Below are 21617 nucleotides of genomic sequence, written 5' to 3'. Positions count from 1 at the left end.
ATATTGCGTTGACCTGTGAAACCAATCTGAACCTGTTCTATCCGACACAATTCCTGCACGAGTACATATTGGATTGATATTTTTGCCACCTTATTGAAGACATCTGGCGAAAATCTTACTCCTAATGCTTTTACCGCTTTGTTTGGGGTGTCACCCTCTTTACCTAATCTTGCTTCCTCTAAAAAAGACAGGATAGCATTCACTAACCTATTGGCCAGAAGATTGATATTGTTAAAATGGAAATCCCTAACTCCACCTACAAATACACACTGGGTTAGAGATGGGTCATACTTTCTTAAAATTGGAAAAGATTAAATTATCTTTATCTTGCTCCTCTAACAAATTTACAAAATATTTGAACTTTTTTCTTTCATATGCTAATAGTGTTGTCTTTTTAACTGCTCCAGACTGAGGTATCTTCTGTTGTGACTATTTTTTGTTTCTTGTTTATCTCTTTTCCTTTTGTTAATGCAGTTATCTTACTGCTGGTTTAATTCATTATGTTATGTGCTTTGTATATGTTTATATTTATTATGGTTGTTTGTCATTTTTCTCCCTTTATATTTTTGGGGAGGTATGTGCTGTGCAGAGGGTGGTTGGGGTTTTGTTGTTTATTGCTTGTGACTGTATCTTGTTTTGCTGTCATTTGTTGGAGAAAGACCCATAAAGAAAGAAAATGCTCTAAATCCTCAGCAGGTCGGGCAAAATAAAAAAAAGGGAAAAGTCATGTTCGAATGGCAGAGCAGACTCAATGGGTCAAATGGCCTCTTTCTACTCCTATATCCTATGGTCATGTGAATGTGTCCCAAAATCTTAGCAACTAATCTTAATTTTATTTGAACAGGTTCAAATAATCACATTTTTCCAAATATATCGAAAAGTGTGCTAGAAAAGCACAGCCAGTCCAGCACCACATTTTACGACTCTGATCCACCAGCTTCTGCAGTCCTCACTTTCTCCTTTTCCAAATATGTCTATCTTCCAAAAGAATACAAATCAGACAGTTGGTTTACTGCACAATTAAGTGAATTAAGAGATAAACATTGTACCTCTTTCAATACATTTTATGAAAATACACATTGTTACTTGTGACAAAGAATAAAAACAGATTGCCAGTTCTTTCTGAATCTGACTAGCTTCATCTTAGCATGATTTTTGAAATTACAAACATATTTTGTGTCCTCTTTTTAAGCAAGTGACAGGAGCAACCTCGGATTTCTCTGCCTGGGAATAAGCCAGCTAATAAAAAGTGATACCAAAAATGTTGGAAAATCTGACAGCACAACCTTCTGCTGTAATATTGTCTTGACTACTAATTTATTTTCCATCACCAACCATAATGGCTGACAGTCCCCAAGGCCACTATGAGATGGGTGGCATTGTATTTTGCTCTGTTGAATTACCAGATTTGCTCTTGTACATTTGAGACAGCATCAGTATTAGGCTCCTCTCCCACCCTTGTTTATGTTTGGGATTATTCAATTACAACATTACCATTATTTTTAGTGCAAATTTCAACAACATATTTAAAACAAAATTGCAAAAGGCATAGAACTTTTCTATAAAGGTAAAATGTAAGTTTCGGTCATGAAGAATTGTGAAGCTGGGTATTAAAAGAAATGTTCATATGCTATTGCCTTATTAAAATAAAATAAATTAAAAACACAGTGACTTTTAAAGATCTGATTGAATTAAAACATTTTAATGTTTCTGATTTCATACTGCTACTTTAAAGATTAACCATACATGTTTTGCAATGATTATCGCACTGAAATTTTCAATGTGACATCTCTATTAACAACTCAAAGTCAAATGTATTGAAATATACCATCATGGTACATTTAACACACTAGAATTAATGAATGCATCCTTAAATTACAATGGATGAATTGTAAAACTGATTTTGTACCACAGCAGATGTTCTCTCCATACGACCATATCAGAAAATAAATGGAACACAATACACAAAAAAGTCAGTAACATGACATCATTTAGTAGTATTCCTTCCTACAGCACTTTATAATGCAGTGTTATGACATTATTGGCAAACAAGACATTGTAGTCCCTTTAGATACTGAATACATACATGTCTAGTGAGAGTTCTAGAAAATTACAACTAGTCCTCAAACAATCAGGCATGTAGTATGCTGCAACATGTAACTGTGTAGATTTGATCAGTGGAGGAAAAGAAGATTCAATCTTCAGATTTCTGTACCACAACATTGAAACATTGATCAACAGTGGGTCTACAAAAAGTATCAAAGTTAGACACCTTGTGAAAGCTATTCTGATCAAGTAACAATGCTTTTTTTAGTGTTTTGCTTCTCTATTTACAAACCATTCATCTTCCATAATCCTACACTACATGTCTGATTCTAAATACAGCACAGCATAATGCTGAAATATTCCCATGGCAATTTATGTCATTAATCAAATTATTCTGAATTTTCTGAGTTCAGAATTATTAAACATTTGAGGAGTTACACCATTGCATTTAAACACTTAAAATATATTTTAAATTAATTTAGGGATACAAGTTGTGATGCGAATAGCAATCTTCACAGAAAATGTTTGATAATTATAAGTCTCTAGTGCTATAAGAAATAGAAACATACTTTCAGGTACACAACAGATCAGATTATTTTTAAGATGCCAAACAAGTGTAGAATTACATTTTGGAATCCTGCAACTGAAATGATGGAAACAATTTGACTGTACAGATGTAAACTCTCAGTGTATTATTGCTTATTGCATCAACGAAGCAAACTGCTTTTAACATATAGAATTATTAATTTTAGAATTAATATATAGAAGAAAATGATGGTGTTGATGAAAATAGTTAATTTCTGTAATACTAGATAATGCCATGTTGATATGCTGATCTCCAACAGCAAAATACTAAATATTCACTATAACTGTAGGAAATAAATAATGTCTGACGATGATTACGCATTATACCCCACTATCACCAAATCAAAGTGAAAGACTTAGAATATTTCTGGTTTGAATTGCTGGACTAAACTCAGAAAATTCCAACAGATGCCCAATAAAAGCCCTAAAAAATGAAAATTGGGCTGATTACTGTACATTTGACAAACTGAAGCTGTGAATGTGGTGTATATGATTGAATTATTACTAACTTTTCACAGAAACAGTGCATTAAAATTAAAAATATATCCAATTTTTCATTGTAAGTTTGAAGACAATACATACTGTGTTGTGTCCATCTATTTTAGTAATAATGATCAATGACCAGGCTGTATTCCTTCCACTGGTAGATCAGTCCGAATATTCATCCATTTCACAGGTACAGGGTCATCAGAAAGGCAAACATCGCCTAAAGTTTCAATTTTTGACCAATTATGATCTTTCTTTGAGGTAAGATCAATCAAGTATGATCGCCAGTGAGCATTTCGGTCATGAACCTAACAGCAAAAGGTAAGGTGAACCGAAAATAAAATTCTCTGTTGAATAAACATGTAGCAAATGTTTAGCATTAATAATTTAAGAGCAATCTTTTGATTTTATATAGAAGTAATGACCAGAAACAAGACAGCCTTACAATATATGTGTGTAGTTGAGTAATGTCTTCAGAAAATGCAAAATGATGACTAAAAGTATTATCTGGTGACGTGAAAAGTTAGACGAGTCCCAAGTTCAAATCACAGAAAACCAGTGTGAGGTACAGCAGATAATAATGGAATTTTGGCATTTATTGCTAAAGGAATAGAGTAAAAGTAGACAGGTGTTACTGCAACTTTACAAGGCATTAGCAAAGCCACACCTGGAGGATTGCAAACAATTCTGGCCTCCTTACTTGAGAAGGTGGGGGGGAGGGGGAGGAGAGAAACTCGCATTACAGGCTGTTCAGAAGTGGTTCACTAGATTGATTGCAGAGATGTAGGCTTATCTTATGAAGGGAGTAAGCCTATACTCTCTGGAGTGTGCCGTCACTCTTAAAACATAAACAGGAAGATAATTTTTCTAAAATTAAATAACTGCACAAATGTCCAGTTGTGAAGTATTTGAGAAATATGACAGAGGAATATTTTAGAGATATATGAAATATCACATGATAGAGGAATATTTTACTTACTAGAATTATATTTATTCGTGGGGATGTATTATTTGTGGGGATGAGAGCCTTTATTGGCAATAATTGTTGACAATATGATTCCAAGATACATTTTTCAAGAAGCAAAAAAAAGCATAATTTCTCAATGCAAAGTCAGGCAGCACTTACAGAAACGTGTCTTCTCAAAGTGGACATGTCTGTGAAAGTTCGTTCACAAGCCTTGCACTTATAAGGCTTCTCCCCTGTGTGAATTCGCTGGTGACGTCGAAGCGCTCCTTGCTGGGTAAAAGTCTTTCCACACTGTTCACAAAAATATGGACGTGTTTCTGTGGAAAATTACAAGATTCAAGGAATACTACTGAAAGATAGAGAGAGAGAGATAATAAAGCAATGCCACTTTCAATTATTAGGACTGTGCCTAAATGTGTGAATATGTAATCATTAATACAAATCAACCAAGTCCTTTGTGGTCAGGTGAAGTAATTCTGACCCTAATCTCTGTATTAGGTCATCCTTCAAAGGTTTCTTCATTTACTATTGTATACGTTGGGCAAAAACTTTTAAACTCGTCCAGTATACTTACTCAGTACACATTCAAGATTTGGTAATGAGCATCTTAAAATCATCTGTTCCATATTTCAAAATGTACTGCTTAAATCCATTCACTTCATTGTTATATCAGAATTTATTACAAATCACTGACCAAGTGAGGCCATTCTCTGCATGGAATTCTCCTACCAACTGAGGCTTCAGCATTTGATTGCTATTAATCAAGCACCGAGTAAGAGCAAATTACTGCAGATACTGGAATCTGAACTGAAAATAAAAAACTGCTTCCTGCCCCAGTACTCAAACCACCAACCCCACCAAACTATTGCATAAATGCTACCTCCTCCACATTCACCAGCCCTGATGAAGTGTCATCTAGACTTGAAACGTTAGCTTGCTCTTTCTCCATGGACCCACTGTGATCTACAGCAGTTTTTGTTTTCAGTTCTAATCAAGCACCTAGTTGGGTTGAAAGATTGGTATTTAGGAGGTGTCCCATTCCACAAAATAAAAGGTAGGAGCTATCGTAATAAAATGTACATAGACTCTGATCATTTGTAAAGCTTAATGAAGAGCAAGGTATTTAGAGAATTCATATTATATGAGACTATTGTATAATTCAAGTTAAGCAAAGTGCCTAACTTAACATCAAAAGTTTTAAATAATGGCACAGACCTTTCAAATTTAAGTACCGATGCTCGGTGTTAGAAGTAATGACAAATACAGACAATTACAACATCAGTATTTTATTAAAGGAATATATCGTACTGTGACCATTAAACAATGAATTAAACATGCTTTTTCCTAACATGACCATTTTGGCTGGTTCTTTAACAATGAATCACACACTGGAGACAAATTTAAAAATGTAATATATTTTTGATAACTTTATTCAAAACTTATTTCAGTATGTTCTTTCCAACATGAAAGCCATATTATAGCCCATAAACTGTATAAATTTGAAATATAGATTAATGCTGTATAATGGAATTGTTACACACCTGCATGTATATTGCTGTGCTGGGCCAAGGAGGCTCTCAACCCAAAGGTTTTCCCACAAACATCACATTTATAAGGTTTGGCACCCATGTGACATCGCTTGTGACATTTCAAGTATTCATTGGTGGCAAAATGTTTGCCACATACATCACATCCGAAAAGGCGTTCTCCTGTAAGATAAACCATTGTTAATGTTCTTTTTCTTGCTCTGTATGACTCACTGACCTAATTAACTAAGCCATTTGAGTAGAATGAAAAAGAAGTAGTTTGACTTTTTCAGTGTCCCTTTAATAAAGTACTTCCGAAGTGCACACTTCAGACACTTTCATGACCAATAGAAAGCAGAATAAGATAACCTCTCAAATGGTTCAGGAACATAGATTAGGAGTTTACATATCAAAAAAATCTATAAGTGAATCGCCACAAAGCAAAAAATATAATTCTATGGCAATGAGGACAGGACAAGCCTTGCCACCTGCTGAGTAATCTTCCTCTTGACTACATGAACTCTTTTCTTTTGAGAATAGACTGATATTGTCACAATTATAGTATAATCATAACATAAAAGATTGTGCTATTGCTGTAACCTAAAGATCAGATTGTTAGGTCAAGTATACTTAAATGTAGTAGAGAACAGCAAGGGAACAACTGTGGTCACTTCATTAATTTTAAGTTATTTTCAAAAGATTCAAATAATAGTGTTGTACAACACGATAAGATCAGAGGAGGAAGGGCTGAAAGGCTTCCCTCTTTTCCCATTCTCTGTTTAACAGGTTTCTTCTTTAAAAAGAATGCTTGCTAATAACTCAGTGAACATCTAACTTTTTATGTGCTTAGACTGTAAAAGACATACATGGACAGGGTTCCTTGAAAGGTTTTAAAAGCTTTGACTATGAATTGTACATAGCACCTAGTCGAAATGAGAAACAAAATGCTCTGTAGACAAAGATTTGAGAGTTCACAGACACACACATAATGGTTAACTATAAAGCGTAATCATAGGGTAAGTAATTTCGTTTTTTTAAAAAAAGTCTAGTAAAAATCAGTGGTATACGGATCTTATGATTTGACTAGATTTGAAGCTGGGCTCAATGGTACCTCTGGATTTAGAATTGATACAACATAAAGGTGTTACCAAACAATTTATATATTTTCTTCTGGAGCTTATGGCTACTGATTTGACTCTTAAAACACTGTCTCAAGTAAGGGGATGTCCAAAGAGCAGATAGGGCTCGAGTTTGCAGAATGAATGAAGTAAATGTAACAGAGTGTTCCCACGAACATGATCCTGCTTTTTCTGCATCTTCCTAATCCCAGTTAAAAATCACCCAACATCAGGTTATAGTCTAAAACAGGTTTATTTTGAAGTACTAGCTTTTGAGGCATTGCCTCTTCATCAGGTGATTTGGAACATGACCATATGACAGAATTAGTAGCAAAAGTGTTACAATGTCATGGAGTTGTGATGATATATTAAACAACTTTAGTTAAAAATCGCACATCACCAGGTAATAGTTCTTAAAAAAAATTATATTAAGTCTTTCATCATTTAGAATGGGATATGGTGGTTTAGGTTCTTTAATATGTAAATGCCAGAATTAATTCTCAAGGTGGAGTCAGCCTATCTAATAATAGGTGTCATCGTAGCTCAGACAATGCATTAAATATGTGAAGGTAAAGTCTGTACGAGTATTGTGTCAATTCTATTTCTAAAGTGAGGTTTACAGAATTTTTTATAGATTTATGCAGTTTTTGAGCAAAACAAAATGTAATTCTGCAAATACAATTTCACTCCATAAACTTATGCATACACGCACGCAGGAGAGACAGTGGGTGCATTTGAGCGTGTGCGTTTGAGTGTGAGTGCATGTAAAAGGGCGTGTGTATGTAAGCGTGTGATGGGGTATACGTCTGTGAGAGGGGGTGTGGGTCTGTGTTTGAGTGTGCGTGTGTGAGAGAGAGAGAGAGAGAGCACGCGCTCAGTATTTAGTGGATTTTCAGACAACATACAAACCGAGTTTGCTTTATTCGTTCCAAAAACAACCACATTGTGACTCCCCAGCGAACTATGGATAACAAACTAACAGCAGTCTTTTAAGAGAGGAGTTGATTGATTTGCCTCTAGATGGTGACTGTTGAGCAGATGCTGCAAGACGTGTCAGTGTCGACACAGATATCACCATTAATCATGGGGACAATTCCCACAATATACACAGCAGGTACTCATGTGACTCAGCCAACATGATCTATCTCATATACTGCAGGCAGGGATGCCCTGAGGCTTGAGACATTGGTGAGACTGAACAGAAAGCTATGACAATGGAAGAATGGACACCATGCAATGATCACCAGACAGGACTGTTCCCTCCCAGTCAGGAATACTTCAGTGGTCCAGGACATTTGGCCTCAGATCTCTGGGCGACCATTCTCCAAGGCGGACTTCAGGACAAGCAACAATTCAAAGTGGCCAGGCAGAGGCTGATAGTTAAGTTGGATACTCATAGGGACGGCCTCAATTGGGACCTTGGGTTCATGTCACACTACAGGTGACCCCACTGCACTATACACTATCTTTCACACACACACACTCACTCACTCATGCAGACCCTTTCTCATACACACATACATGCACTCCCTGCACTCACCCTCTCACAGGCTTAAATGTCATCACACCCATACACTTACACTCTTTCACATGCACTCACATTCATATATACACCCACTCTGTCACTCCTGCATGTGCACACAAATGTTTATGGGGTGAATTTGTACTTGCTAAATTACATTTTATTTTACTCAAAAACTGCATAAACTTATATAAGCTTCTGTAAACTCCACTTTAGAAATAGAATTGGCTCAACATTGGTACAGACTTTACCTTTACACATTTAATGCATTGTCTGAGCTGCAATGACACCTATTATTAGTTAAACTGATGCTACTTTGAGAATGTAACTCTGGGATTTACATATTAAATAACCTAAACCACCCCATCCTATTCTAAAAGATGAAAGACTTAATCAAATTTATTTAAGACCCATAACCTGGTGTTGTGTGATTTTTAATTTGTCTTTACAACTCCATGACACTCACATTTTTGCTATAAATTCTGTGTTGTATGGTCATGTTCCACAACTACCTGATGAAGGGGCAGTGCCTTGAAAGCTAGTGCTTCTAAATTAATCTGTTGGACGATAACCTGGTGTTGTGTGAATTTTAACTTTGTCTACTCCAGTCCAACACCGGCATCTCAAAATCATTCCGAAACCCAAATAGGGTTAGTTGCTCACCACATGATGGCTTCACCAACTGACCAAACATCAAACATGGTCATAGCAAATTATTTCCAGATATGTGGTTTTGACATAATTTGAATACTTTTGGACAAGTTCGTTTCTTAGCAAAAGCCCCACCCAGTTGTATATGCGAATGACTGTCTGGATGTTTTTTGAATGGGTCAGAAATTGTAGTCATTCATCTTTTAAGGTGATTGTCTTTGCTATGTTCTTCTAGACATTCTGACTGGGTCTGGAATGTGTAAGGTATATTCATATAGATGTTCAGATATCTTAGAAACTGAAATGCTATTGTTGAGTTTTTTAAAAAATTCAACCAGTAACACTCTGATTAAATAAAATCACTTCCTACAATTTAAAGGTTAACCACATATAAGAACTTAACTTTAGTGGTCACAATGTGTAGTTCAGTCTTTGCTCAATGCTGCATACAATGGCACAACTAAATTTAAATATAGAATACTTCTTCTACAGCCAACATTGCTAGTTATTGTACAGCATGGATCATCTAGAAAAATATGATATATAGTTGCCAGATCACTAGTGCAATTAATTATAATACAATGATTATAATATTTATTTTGTGCCAGCAAATACCTTTTGTTTCAGCACTTTGGATGTGATATCAGGAAATTATCTCCAATCCTGCCACGATTATTCCATCAATAATTTTAGTAAATACCCACAATATTTTCCTACCTGTGTGTGTTCTCTTATGCCCATTTAATTTAGCCTTATCGGTGAAACAGGCTCCACAGTCCTCACAAATATAGGGTTTCTCTCCAGTGTGAGACCTGAAAATTGCATAAAACAAATTTTAAAACTATCTTGGACTGAAAACACGTAATTTTATGAAACTTCAAAAAATAAATTACATTTTGCACTATGTAAACAAAGATTCACTGCTGCTGGATCTGCATTTCTAAAATAATTGATGATGTGTATTTAACCTAAAAAACTTATTTTACAGTAATTCATCCGTCACTTTATCACTTTATAATAACATTCTTAAAAACAAGTCTAATACAACCCAGATTAAACTACTTGCTTCTCGAGTCTCCGAATCGTCTGAGATGTGACTCAGCACCAGTCAATGGCTGTAATGAGCTTTATTGGTTCTTGCACATGTTGTTGAATAGCAAAAACATTCGAACAGACAACACTGATGCAGCAATATAGTATCTAATTCTAACTCACGTTGATGCAAATGTGGAGAAGACAGCTGCCTGTCTGCTCACCTAACCATCTAACCAGGGCAGTAGACTTAACAGAAGTAAAAGCTTGCTTCTCCACACTATTAGGAGGACACACTCTGTTGATGGGAAAGCCTGCTTGCCCTTTTTCTCACAAAGAGGTGCCTTGTACAGATGGATGTCTGTAAAGTAGAAAACAAATGTGGATAAATGGAAACTAAATATAAGGACATGACCTTGTGTGTATTTTCAGCTGTGATGGTTGGGCAAATCGAGAATGGCAAATGGAGCATTCGTAAGGCTTCTCTCCAGTGTGTGTCCGCATGTGAAACACCAGTGCTGTTCGTGAGCTCAGAATTTTCCCACAAACAGAACATAGTGGACGTTTAATACGCCCTTCATGCTTCCGTGCATAATGTGTCCGCACATCTCTTTTTCTCTTAAAAGTTGCATTGCATAAGGTGCAGGCAAAGTGCCTTTCATCACTGTGAACACAAGCACAATGTTCTTTCCAACTGTTGTGCGTTGCAAAAGCCTTCCCACAGATCTCACAGTGATAGACTTTTCCCGGTAATGACTGGTGAATATCTTTGCAATGAACCACATAATCCTTTCTGGAATTAAATTCATCATCACATTTGTCACACTTTATTTTATGATTTGACTTTCGTGATCTTCCCCTCTTACTGCCTTTCTTTACATCAACGTCCTCATCAGAATAGTTTGGTTCAGGATCATGCTCATTCTGATAGTCTTCATCTTTACTATTATCATCATCATCATCATCTGTACTATTTTCTTCATCATCTTCTACTTCATACTCTGTGTCATTATCGTTATCGTCATCTTCATTTTCCAAGTCTTCAGTTTCATCCTCTCCAGTATCTTCTTCATTCTTAACATTAGCTTCTTTGTTATTTAATGAACTATTTTGTGCAATCTTGCTACCTTTATCTTTCTCCTCTTCTATTTCATTTGTATTATTGCATCCAATCTCTGCATCAGATGTGCTATGTTGCTCTTTCTCATGACATGTTTCCTTGTAATTGCTAATGTTCATGACCAAGTCATTATCTTCTGGTTTATCCCAACTGTGTCTGTCACCACTGATGTCCATGACAGAATCAGCTGTGTTATCTGACTTATCTATTTGTGGCACCATTTTCCAGTAAATAAATGGTGGTTTCTTCTCTTGACCAGATTCATGTATCTTTCTGTAAAGAAAAACACCGATTTAATTTTAAATGCAGCTTTCATAGTTCAAAAATTATAATCACTTCATTACATAAATCTTATAAATAATTTTCCTATGTTAACATCAACTAATTCCTTAGAACATAAACAAAAATATGGCTCAATTTTAGGTGCAGATAACTCAGTATAGCAAAAACATGAAAGACAAGACAAATGATCAGTTATTGATTTTGTAATGTGATTTCTCATTGCTAATATTTTTGGATAAATTACACCAAAATGATTCCCTGAAGTATATAATTTATTAAATGCTTGGAAATGACTATATATGGTGATTTTACAGTAAACTAGACTGAAAGGAGAATTGCTAATCGTTGAGCAAAGTGGAAAAAGCTCAGGAGGCTGTAATCCGAGAAACAAAGTTTCAAAGGGGACAAGGCAGTTATGGCACAACTGTTAATGTTGCAGAATTAGGGATAAGCAAAGTGTGGTGTGGATTTAAACATTAAGTTTAAATTCATTATATAAACTTAGGAACCAGGAACAAATGCGGGGTTGATTTCTACGGATGGTGAAAAAAATCAGAGACTGTCCAGCAGAGCATTGTAATAGCTGACTCTTAAGATGTTCTTTGCAAATAATGAAACAAATAGGCTAAGGTACAGACAAAGGCAGAAAATAACATACAGATAGTGAGGTTGTCTGTGAAGGCAAAGATCTAGAGTTGAATGCTTGCCAGTTTTCATCCACTCTTATACACTGCGATAGTGACCAAGGAGAAGAGAGAGCTGGTCACAAGTGTACCAACTTTGTGGCAATGGTGAAAGTTGTGGAGCTTGCTTTTACCAATGTTTAGTTGAAGGGAATTGCAGGCTGTTAAAGATGTCAGATAAGCAGTCTGATAGTACAGCAATAATGAAGGAAATCAGAAAGTTAAAGAGAGAGAGAGAGAGCAAAGTGTCATCAGCATATATATGGAAGTTGATCTCATATCCATATATATCACCAAACACGTAGCTGTTGAACAGGAGGAGACTTAGGATGGATTCTCAAGGGATTCTTGAGGTATTGGAAAATGAGACTTTCACAGTGATACTCTGGCTATCCTTGGATAGGCAGGAGTGGAAACAACTGAAGATAGCCTACCTAAGCTTGTCTAAGAAAAGGTGTTAGATGATATGAGTGCCTATGTTAAAGATTGCATACAGTTTAAGGAAGAATAACACAAAGAAAATGTTATTCATAACTTTGAGTAGGGTGTCTTTATTGATGAGAGAGGGACAGAGATCAGTTTTAAGGGATGCAAATGAATAGTTTTGGGACACAAATCTGGGGGATGAAACATTCAAGGATTTTGGAGAGGAAAGGGAGGTTGGTGATGGTACAATATATAGACATCGACTGCAAAATGTTTGAAATGGATGGTCATGATGATCATTTTGAAGACCGTCAGTAAAGGGAACTATTTACAATGTCAATTACGATATAGCAAAGGAAGGAACTGGGACGGATAACAGTTTAATAGGAATAAGACTGAGCCAGCAAGAGGAATATGTTATGGACAAAATGAATTTAAAGAGGGTATAGAAATGCAGATGAATGGGGGAAAATGAGGTGCGGAAAAGAGTTGAGATGATTTGCAAATATATTTTTGAATGCCACACTAAGGTTACAGGATTAGTTAACTTAAACTGTAATTTTACTGAAATAATTTAAGGTAATGTCTCATATTTGTAACCATGTAACTGTATAACGACCAGATATTTTAAAATACATTACAGAATTACCCTACGTGTTAAAACATGCACATCATGTGAATAATAGTAGTAAATAACATGCAGACTTTAAGGATTTAAGGTGCAGTCAGGATTTAGGAGAATTGTTTTAGGGACAGGAACTTCACTTACATGGATACTTTAAAGAAGTCGGAAAAGATTTAAGGATGTTGCCAAGGTTGGAAGGTGTGAGCTATTGGAGGAGGTTGAATAGGTTGGGGCTGTTTTCCCTGGAGCGTCGGAAACCTAGGGTGACCTTTTAGAGGTTTATAAAATCATCAGGGGCATGAATAGGGTAAATAGACAAGGTCTTTTCCTTGGGTGGGGGAGTCCAGAACTAAAGGGCATAGGTTTAGGGCGAGAGGCAAAAAGGTTTAAATGAGACTTAAGGGGCAACTTCTTCACACAGAGCATGGTAGGTGTATAGAATGAGCTGCCAAAGGAAGTGGTGGAGGCTGGTACAATTACAACATTTAAAAGGGTGGGTATATGAATAGGAAGGATTGAAAGAGACATAGGCCAAGTGCTGGCAAATGGGACTAGATTATTTAGGATATCAGGTCGGCATGGACGATTCGGACTGAAGGGTCTGCTTCCGTGCTGTATAGCTCTATAAAGGAGAAGTTTCAGAGCAGGTTTGATAGAGTTGTTCAAAATCATGAGAGACCTAGAGAAGGTAGATTGAGAAAAAAACCTGTTTTCATCAAGAGAAGGGTTGAGAATTAGAACATGCAGAGTTAAAGTGATTGGCAAAAGAAACGAAGGTAACATGAGCGAGAGCTTTTTCACTAACGAGCAGTTAGAATCTGAATACACCATTAGAGTGGTAGTGGCAGATTGAATAATGGCTTTCAAAAGGAAATTGGATAATCTCCTGAAAGGAAACAAAATAATTGCAAAGATAGGATACATGGGGACGAGATACATTGCTCTTGCAATTAAATGTCAGTGTCAAAATGTGTGGCACTGGAAAAGCACAGCAAATCAGACAGCATCCGAGGAGCAGGAGGGTCGATGTTTTGGGCATAAGCCCTTCATCGGGGTGGGGCGGGGTGGGGCGGTGGGGTGGGGCGGGGTGGGGCGGGGGGGGAGGTGGCGGAAAATGGAAGCTGCAAATGCGATAGGTTAGATGAAGGTAAGGGTGATGGCGATAGGTCAGAGCGGATAGGTGAGAAGGAAGATTGACAGGTAGGACGGTGCTGAATTATAGAACATAGAAAAATACAGCGCAGTACAGGCCCTTCGGCCCTCGATGTTGCGCCAACCAAAGCCTACCTAACCTACACTAGCCCAATAACCTCCATATGCTTATCCAATGCCCGCTTAAATGACCATAAAGAGGGAGAGTCCACCACTGCAACTGACAGGTCATTCCATGAACTCTCAACCCGCTGAGTAAAGAATCTACCCCTAACATCTGTCCTATACCTACCACCCCTAAATTTAAAGCTGTGTCCCCTAGTAACAGCTGACTCCATTAGCGGAAAAAGGTTCTCACTGTCAACCCTATCTAAACCCCTAATCATCTTGTACACCTCTGTCAAATCTCCCCCAAACCTCCTTTTCTCCAATGAGAACAGCCCCAAGTGCCTCAGCCTTTCCTCATACGATCTTCCTACCATGCCAGGCAACATCCTGGTAAACCTCCTCTGCACTCGTTCCAATGCCTCCACATCCTTCCTATAGTATGGCGACCAAAACTGCACACAATACTCCAGATGAGGCCGCACCAGAGTCTTATACAAATGCAACATGACCTCAGGACTCCGGAACTCAATTCCTCTACCAATAAAGCCCAGTACACCATATGCCTTCTTCACAGCACTATTTATCTGGGTGGCAACTTTCAGAGATCTGTGTACATGGACACCAAGATCCCTCTGCTCATCCACACTACCAAGTAGCCTACCATTAGTCCAGTAATCCATCTTCTTGTTACCCTACCAAAGTGAATGACTTCACACTTAGCTACATTGATCTCCATTTGCCACTTTTCTGCCCAGCTCTACAACTTATCTATATCCCGCTGTAACCTGCCACATCCTTCTTCGCTGTCCACAACTCCACCGACTTTCGTGTCAATAGGATTGGATCTGGGATAAAATGGGGGAAGAGGAGATGAGGAAATTAGTGAAATCAACATTTATGCCATGTGGTAGGAGGATCTTAAGGTGGAAGATGAGGCATTCCTCCAGGTGTTGGGTGGCTTGGATTTGGTGGTGCAGGCAGCCCAGGACTTGCATGTCCTTGGCAGAGTGGGAAGGGGAATTGAAGTGGTCGGTCACAGAGCAGTGAAGTTGTTGGGTGCGTGTCCCAGAAATTTCTTCCTAAACCCTTCCGTAAGTTGCCGTCCTGTCTCCCCAATACAGAGGAGACCACATCAGGAATAATGAACACAGCCACTTTCTCCTTGCAATTAATTGACACATACTCAATATGTCGAATGGACTCCAGCATTGTAGCCATTCTATTATTTTAAATTTGTACAATTATGGTGCTTGCTTGTGGGAAAAAAAAACTTAGGTTAGTAAAACCAAACAATACTCGTTGGACTTTTGTCTGTATTCATGATTTTCTTCAAAGCGTATTTGATTACTTGAGCTCCGAGATTCGATGAGCAAAACATTAGAGAGAAGTGGTCTGCTCTGTCTATAGATCAAAAGTTGGCAGCAATCTGATCAATCAGGAACTATCTGGGCCTGCATCCATAACAATCTGTGTAGGCTACATTGCCTAATTGTGGAATTTCAGCCCTTGGTGAAGATGTTCTGCCCATGAGAGCTGCAGGTCAAATTGATGGCCAGTAGCTCTCAGTCCTGGCACTGCTAGGATAGAAGAAGGTCTAAGAAGGTAATGGCTTCTTGAGAAGCCAATTCCTGGGTTTTAAAGTGGGGAGGGAGCCTAGATTGTATGGAAGGTGAGAACAGACCAAGGTTTGATTAGGTTGAAAGGAAGGTTGGGAAGGCATCTTGATGGGGCGATACACCTGATGCACGCATGGGCACACCCGTAATGATATACACCCCTTCTTTCCCAACTTTATTCACATAGGTCTTCTAAAGCAGCCTGCCCACTCCTGTCTGACTGCCTACATCAGCTAGTTTGGCACGGGCAGGGTATTGTTGGGGTCAACCCAGCTTTTAATGAGTTCAACAGAGTATTAATTAGGTGAATATCATGAGCTCCCTGCCAATTTTGGCGCTAGCCTACACTCTATTATGGGGACAGCTTGACAGGGTGGCACGGTGGCACAGTGGCTAGCACTGCTGCCTCACAGCGCCAGAGACCCGGGTTCAATTCCTGACTCAGGCGACTGACTGTGTGGAGTTTGCACATTCTCCCCGTGTCTGCGTGGGTTTCCTCCGGGTGCTCCGGTTTCCTCCCACAGTCCAAAGATGTGCAGGGGTTAGGTGAATTGGCCATGCTAAATTGCCCATAGTGTTAGGTAAAGGGGTAAATGTAGGGGAATGGGTGGGTTGCGCTTCGGCGGGTCGGTGTGGACTTGTTGGGCTGAAGGGCCTGTTTCCACACTGTAAGTAATCTAATCTAATCTAAGTTGGTGGGATATGCTATGCAGCTAAAATTCAAATCACTTCAAAGCTGCATTTTTCACTGGGTATTTTTAGTGTCAAAGTGTTCAATAAAATAAACTCATGGGATTAATTGATCTTGTTGCAGAAACATTTGAATCAGGAACATGAAAAAATAGACAACTTTGGAGAAAGAATATTTGCCAATGTATTTCAGGGTGTTTGCTAAGAAAACCATTTTGGATTTTATTGTTAGTGCATTGAACTAAATACTTGAAATAGTATTTTTAAGTAGTATGCATCCATGTCAGATACAAAATCTTACATGTTCCTGCTAATCAATATTCACCAGAAGGTAAGTCTTTTGCTGACATTCCAAAGCACTGTATAATACGGAATTGTTTCCCACAAAAAGATCTCAAGTTCAAAACACAAGTAAAGGCAAGTACTTTCACAAGGGGCAGTAAAAATAGAAGGAATCTAATAATGCAGTGCCTTACCACATGGTGACATCCAAAAGCGCTGTATAACCAATATATACTTGTAGTGCGTTTGCAGTTTTCAATGTGGGAAATACGACAGACAAATTTGTACATAGAAGTCAAATGAATGAATGAGTGATCAGCCTACATTTTCTTCGTGGCTGAGGAGTGAATATTGACCTGGACAACTGAAAAACGTTTTTCTTAAAATAGTGTTGGCTTTCCTACAGAATTTTGTGTCTTCCCTTTACTGTTTTTCAGTAAGATACAGTGATTCCTTGAACAGTCAGCCAGGGATTCAGTTCAACATGCCATCTAAAAAGATGGCTCCTCCAACAAAGCATTACTGCACTGACATGTCAAATTGGGTCATGTATTGAAATCCTGAATACACAATGTTTAAACATGGTGCAATATTACTGGCAACATGGTTGGTTACAGTTGCGCAGCAGATGGAAGTAATGATAATCACGCATCCCATGATACATCTACTGCTTTCAAAAAGCCATTTGTACTATGGCATTAAAGAAGGGTTACAAGTAGGCTGCTATACTGCCTTGTTAATCTAGGATTTTGTGACATTTGGAAACTCTGGGATAACAAAACATAATAAAGTTAAATACTTTTTTTTCAGTAAAACAGCCAAGAGAAAGAACGTCATGTTATTTAGTAGTTAGGACTGAAGACATCATTCCCACAGCATGAATAAAGTGCTAAGTAGCACTGTATTCATGTTATTCATGATTTTGAATTCATAATTTAGAGTGACAAATGGAGCTCAGATTTCAGAAGTGAACTGATTTTTGATGTTCCTTTTAATGGAACTTAAGTTAGTTGCATTGGTTTATGAAGTTACTACATTGCAATTTCTTTTTTTAAAGTTACAGATGTACTGAATAAATCTTACGCAAATTCAATTCTTTAATCAAAATTGAATTTTACTTTTATCTGTATTACCAAGGTTTACAAAAATAATATTAGACTTTAGAATTCATCATTTCTGCAAGATCAATATTAGGTTTGGAAGACTATTTTAAATTTATTTTAAAATAACAGATTTTCAGTTTTAAGTAGACATTATGTAGCATTATTGATTTATATCTTTTAATTTTTTTTTAAGTGATATCTACTCCATCACGTTCCCTCTTTGACCCAATGCAAAGCTATTTCCTATCTCATCACTTTTTCACCCACACCTTTAACTGATGATTCAGAATAAAATCACTATTTTGGAGATGCGATTTTAAAATTGAGTGAGTTATGTAACCGTGCTTTGTCTTGGCCACAAACAACTCATGGATTAGGCATATGCTGAGAGCTTTAATGAAACAAACTCCATTGGAAACTGCTTTCTTAGCAATTATTCTGCAACACATTCTGAAAGCATCCTGTTTTCTCTCATCACACCCAAATCAATGACCAATATAGATGGATAATAATCAGATGTGATTAATCAGCTCAAAACAAAATGTTTCAAGGCTAATTAATGAACATATATTTTGATAAACAAACCAGGATCCTGCTATTCTATCACTAACACCAATAGTAAAGCCCCAGCAGAACACAACCAAGCCTAATTATGGCATAACCAAAGTTTCTTTTACCTAGAAAAAAAATGAAGCCATTCCCTGATATGATCAATACAATACTTGCTAACAGATCTTGTTAAATTCAACAACCTGATAAAGCGGATGGGAACAATGAACTGATCAGTTTTTATACAAATGTGAAATTTAAAATTATTTATTTGCTTTAATGTAAAGTTCTAAATAGACACTGCAAATATAGTATGCCTGACAACTAACCTGTTTATATAAATATTTTACTAGCTTCTCAAGTTTTACATTCTAAATGATCATTTGCAATATAAAGCTCAATTCTTCGTTACTTAAACACTGAATAAAATCTGATATATACAGCATATAGTAAGGCAGGTGATTAAAACCTCCACAGTAATGCTTGAATCTGATCAAATGAATGGTGAATGGCAGCTATGCTAGCCAGCTACGCAACATAATATAAAATCCTGCTGAAGAGGTACGAAGGACCATTTAACATACAAACCCACTTATTTGCTGACAATTTTCCAGATTTGAAATAATTTCACCCCAGGACCTATTTTGACTATTTCTTCAAAAAACATAAATGTACCAGGACTGGTGAGTTCCTCAAATAAGCATTATTACTGTGCTGCAGATCCTGGCCCAACCATTACCAGTTGAGGTAACTCAACTGATGAACTGTTAGTGAACTACTAAAGATCCTAATATTGCTGCCTACACTACCTACCCTCATTACAGCACATATTTGGAAGCATTTTATCTTGCTTCACAGGGACTACAAAATGCATATACCTGTACATATTTTGCAGATGGCTGCATCATGGTATTGTCACTGGACCAGTAATCTAAAAATCCAAGACAATGGGGAAATGGGTCCAAATTGTGTCAAAGCAGTTGGTAGAATTTAAATGCAATTAATAAAAAAAAAATCTGGAATTCAAAGCTAGTTTCAGTAATGGCAACCATGGAACTAAAGTCTGCTGTCATAAAAACCCACCTGATTCAATCACGTCCTTTTATCACTCATAGGAGGTGGACATTGCTGGCCGGACCAGAGTTTGTCTATCCCTAGTTAACTTTGAGAAGATGGTGATTAGCTGCCTTCTTGAACCGCTGCTGCCCAAGTGTGTAAGGTAGACACCACAATTCTATTTGGGGGAAGGGGTGATTTCCAGGATTTTGACCCAAGCAAGAGTGAAGGAACAGCAACATATTTCCAAGTCAGGATGGTAAGTGACTCGCAGAAACTTGCAGGTGACGTTGTTCCCATGTATCTCTGGCCCTCGTCATTCTCTATGGTAGGGGTTGGAACATTTGGAAGATGCTGTCGAAGGAACCTCGGTGAATTGCTGCATTGCATCAGTAACATCATTACATGCCTCCTTCCAGTCATTTCACCACGATCTTCAAGTCCCAACCCAATTTTCTTTTTATGCTCCCACTGTCTTTTTTAACTTCACTTCTTTCCCTATTGAATTCCCTTCCTTGTTCTTTTTTACTGTTTAGATGAGGGTCTTGAGGTTTGAACCATTCAGCAATGAACATTTTAACTGAAGAGATTTGCAAGTTTAGTTAGATGTCCCTGCCTAATGATCTTTGGCGAATTTCTGTATTTTGATAATTGCTGTTACAGTCCAAAGCTCCTATCTGCTGTTCCTATCCTGCAAACCAATTCCTCCACCTCCCACTAGAGGCAATACCAACCACCCGACCATTCGATTCTCCAAGTTATGGATTCAGTTGACGGAAGGAAATCTGCATTCCTTGCCTAGTCTGGTCTACCAGTGACTCCCAACTCTCAGTAATGTGGTTGATATTTAATTACTCTTTGAAATGACCAAACAAGCCACTCAGTTCAAGGGCTAGTGGGGATGAGCAAATGTTCACCTTAACAGTGACATTTACATCCTGTGAAATGTTTTAAAACCACAGCAATATCTGTAGATTGCTAGATACAATTATTGTAGAAATTGGGGCTGCATGGTGGCTTAATGGTTACCACTGCTGCCTCACGGTGTAAGGGACCTGTGAGTAGAGTTTGCACATTCTCTCTGTGCCCTACATGGGTTTCCTCCTGGTTCTCCGGTTTCCTCCCACAATCCAAAGATGAGCAAGTTAGGTGAATTGGCCCTGGGAAATATCGGATTACAGGGTTGGGATGGGTCTGGGTGGGATGCTTTTTAGAAGGTCAATGTGGACTTGATGGGCCAAATAGCCTGCTTCTACACTGTAGGGAATCTGAGATAGCTTGCATGAACATGTATTTCTCTGTCTGGCTTTACATCATATTGGATATTTAAATTAAGTTATGTTACTTGGAAACAATCCAAAATAACTGATGATTTTCCTTCCCCACTGGATTGAGCCTGTGAACTGCTTTGCTGCAGGGAACTGTTTAGCAAAGTGAATCAATCCATACTCAAATTCATAATGTGGGATTAGACATTAGATTTTTGGTTAATGTGTACACACATTCTAGGATATCATTACAGTATCAAAGAGATTATTGTTTGAAACATCTGTGAATGAGATCCAATTGGGTACTAATCAAGTTGCATACTAGTCAACTGAGTTCTGAAGAGTCATGTCAGGCTCGAATTTTTAACTTTTTCTCTGCACAGATCCTGTCAGAACTGCTGAGTTTCTCCATCACTTTCTGTTTGTATTTCAGATCTTCAGCATTTGTAATACTTTTAAATTGTGTGGGTAATAATCAATGTGTTTATCTGTTGAGATATGGCAGGTGGAGTTTAACATAGGTCTGAAGTGTGCACTCAAGATTTGATAAAATAAGGGGTAATGTGTAAATTATAGCACAAATGGAAAAGTATTTTGAGGTAACACAGCTAGAATATGTGCTTGACATTTTGCTGGTTTGCTGGTTAGCTATGAAGATTGAAGGCAGTCAAGTAAGCAAATAAAATGCTTTAGCACACAGCTAAATCATTCCTGTTATTCTACT

At 37.6% G+C, this 21617-nt stretch overlaps 1 protein-coding gene across 4 annotated transcripts in view; it reads right to left on the bottom strand.

The window, feature by feature from the left end:
* LOC132819879 (GDNF-inducible zinc finger protein 1-like) overlaps positions 1-21617 on the bottom strand; it is a 47528-nt gene that overhangs the window by 3131 nt on the left and 22780 nt on the right. For 2 of the 4 annotated variants that reach the window (XM_060831806.1, XM_060831807.1), the window contains exons 3-7: positions 10349-11326; positions 9619-9713; positions 5626-5793; positions 4244-4401; positions 2851-3425 (exon numbers count right to left, since the gene is read on the bottom strand). In XM_060831806.1, coding sequence (XP_060687789.1) covers positions 3246-3425; positions 4244-4401; positions 5626-5793; positions 9619-9713; positions 10349-11326 — 1579 coding nt within the window. In that variant the 3' untranslated portion in view covers positions 2851-3245. Of the gene's footprint in view, positions 1-2850; positions 3426-4243; positions 4434-5625; positions 5794-9618; positions 9714-10348; positions 11327-21617 lie in introns of those variants that run through there. The other 2 variants (XM_060831808.1, XM_060831809.1) reach the window with 2 other exon arrangements.

Source organism: Hemiscyllium ocellatum, chromosome 10 (genome assembly GCF_020745735.1).
Source record: "Hemiscyllium ocellatum isolate sHemOce1 chromosome 10, sHemOce1.pat.X.cur, whole genome shotgun sequence".
NCBI classification, from domain to species: domain Eukaryota; kingdom Metazoa; phylum Chordata; class Chondrichthyes; order Orectolobiformes; family Hemiscylliidae; genus Hemiscyllium; species Hemiscyllium ocellatum.
This window is presented reverse-complemented; position numbering and strand designations above follow the sequence as displayed.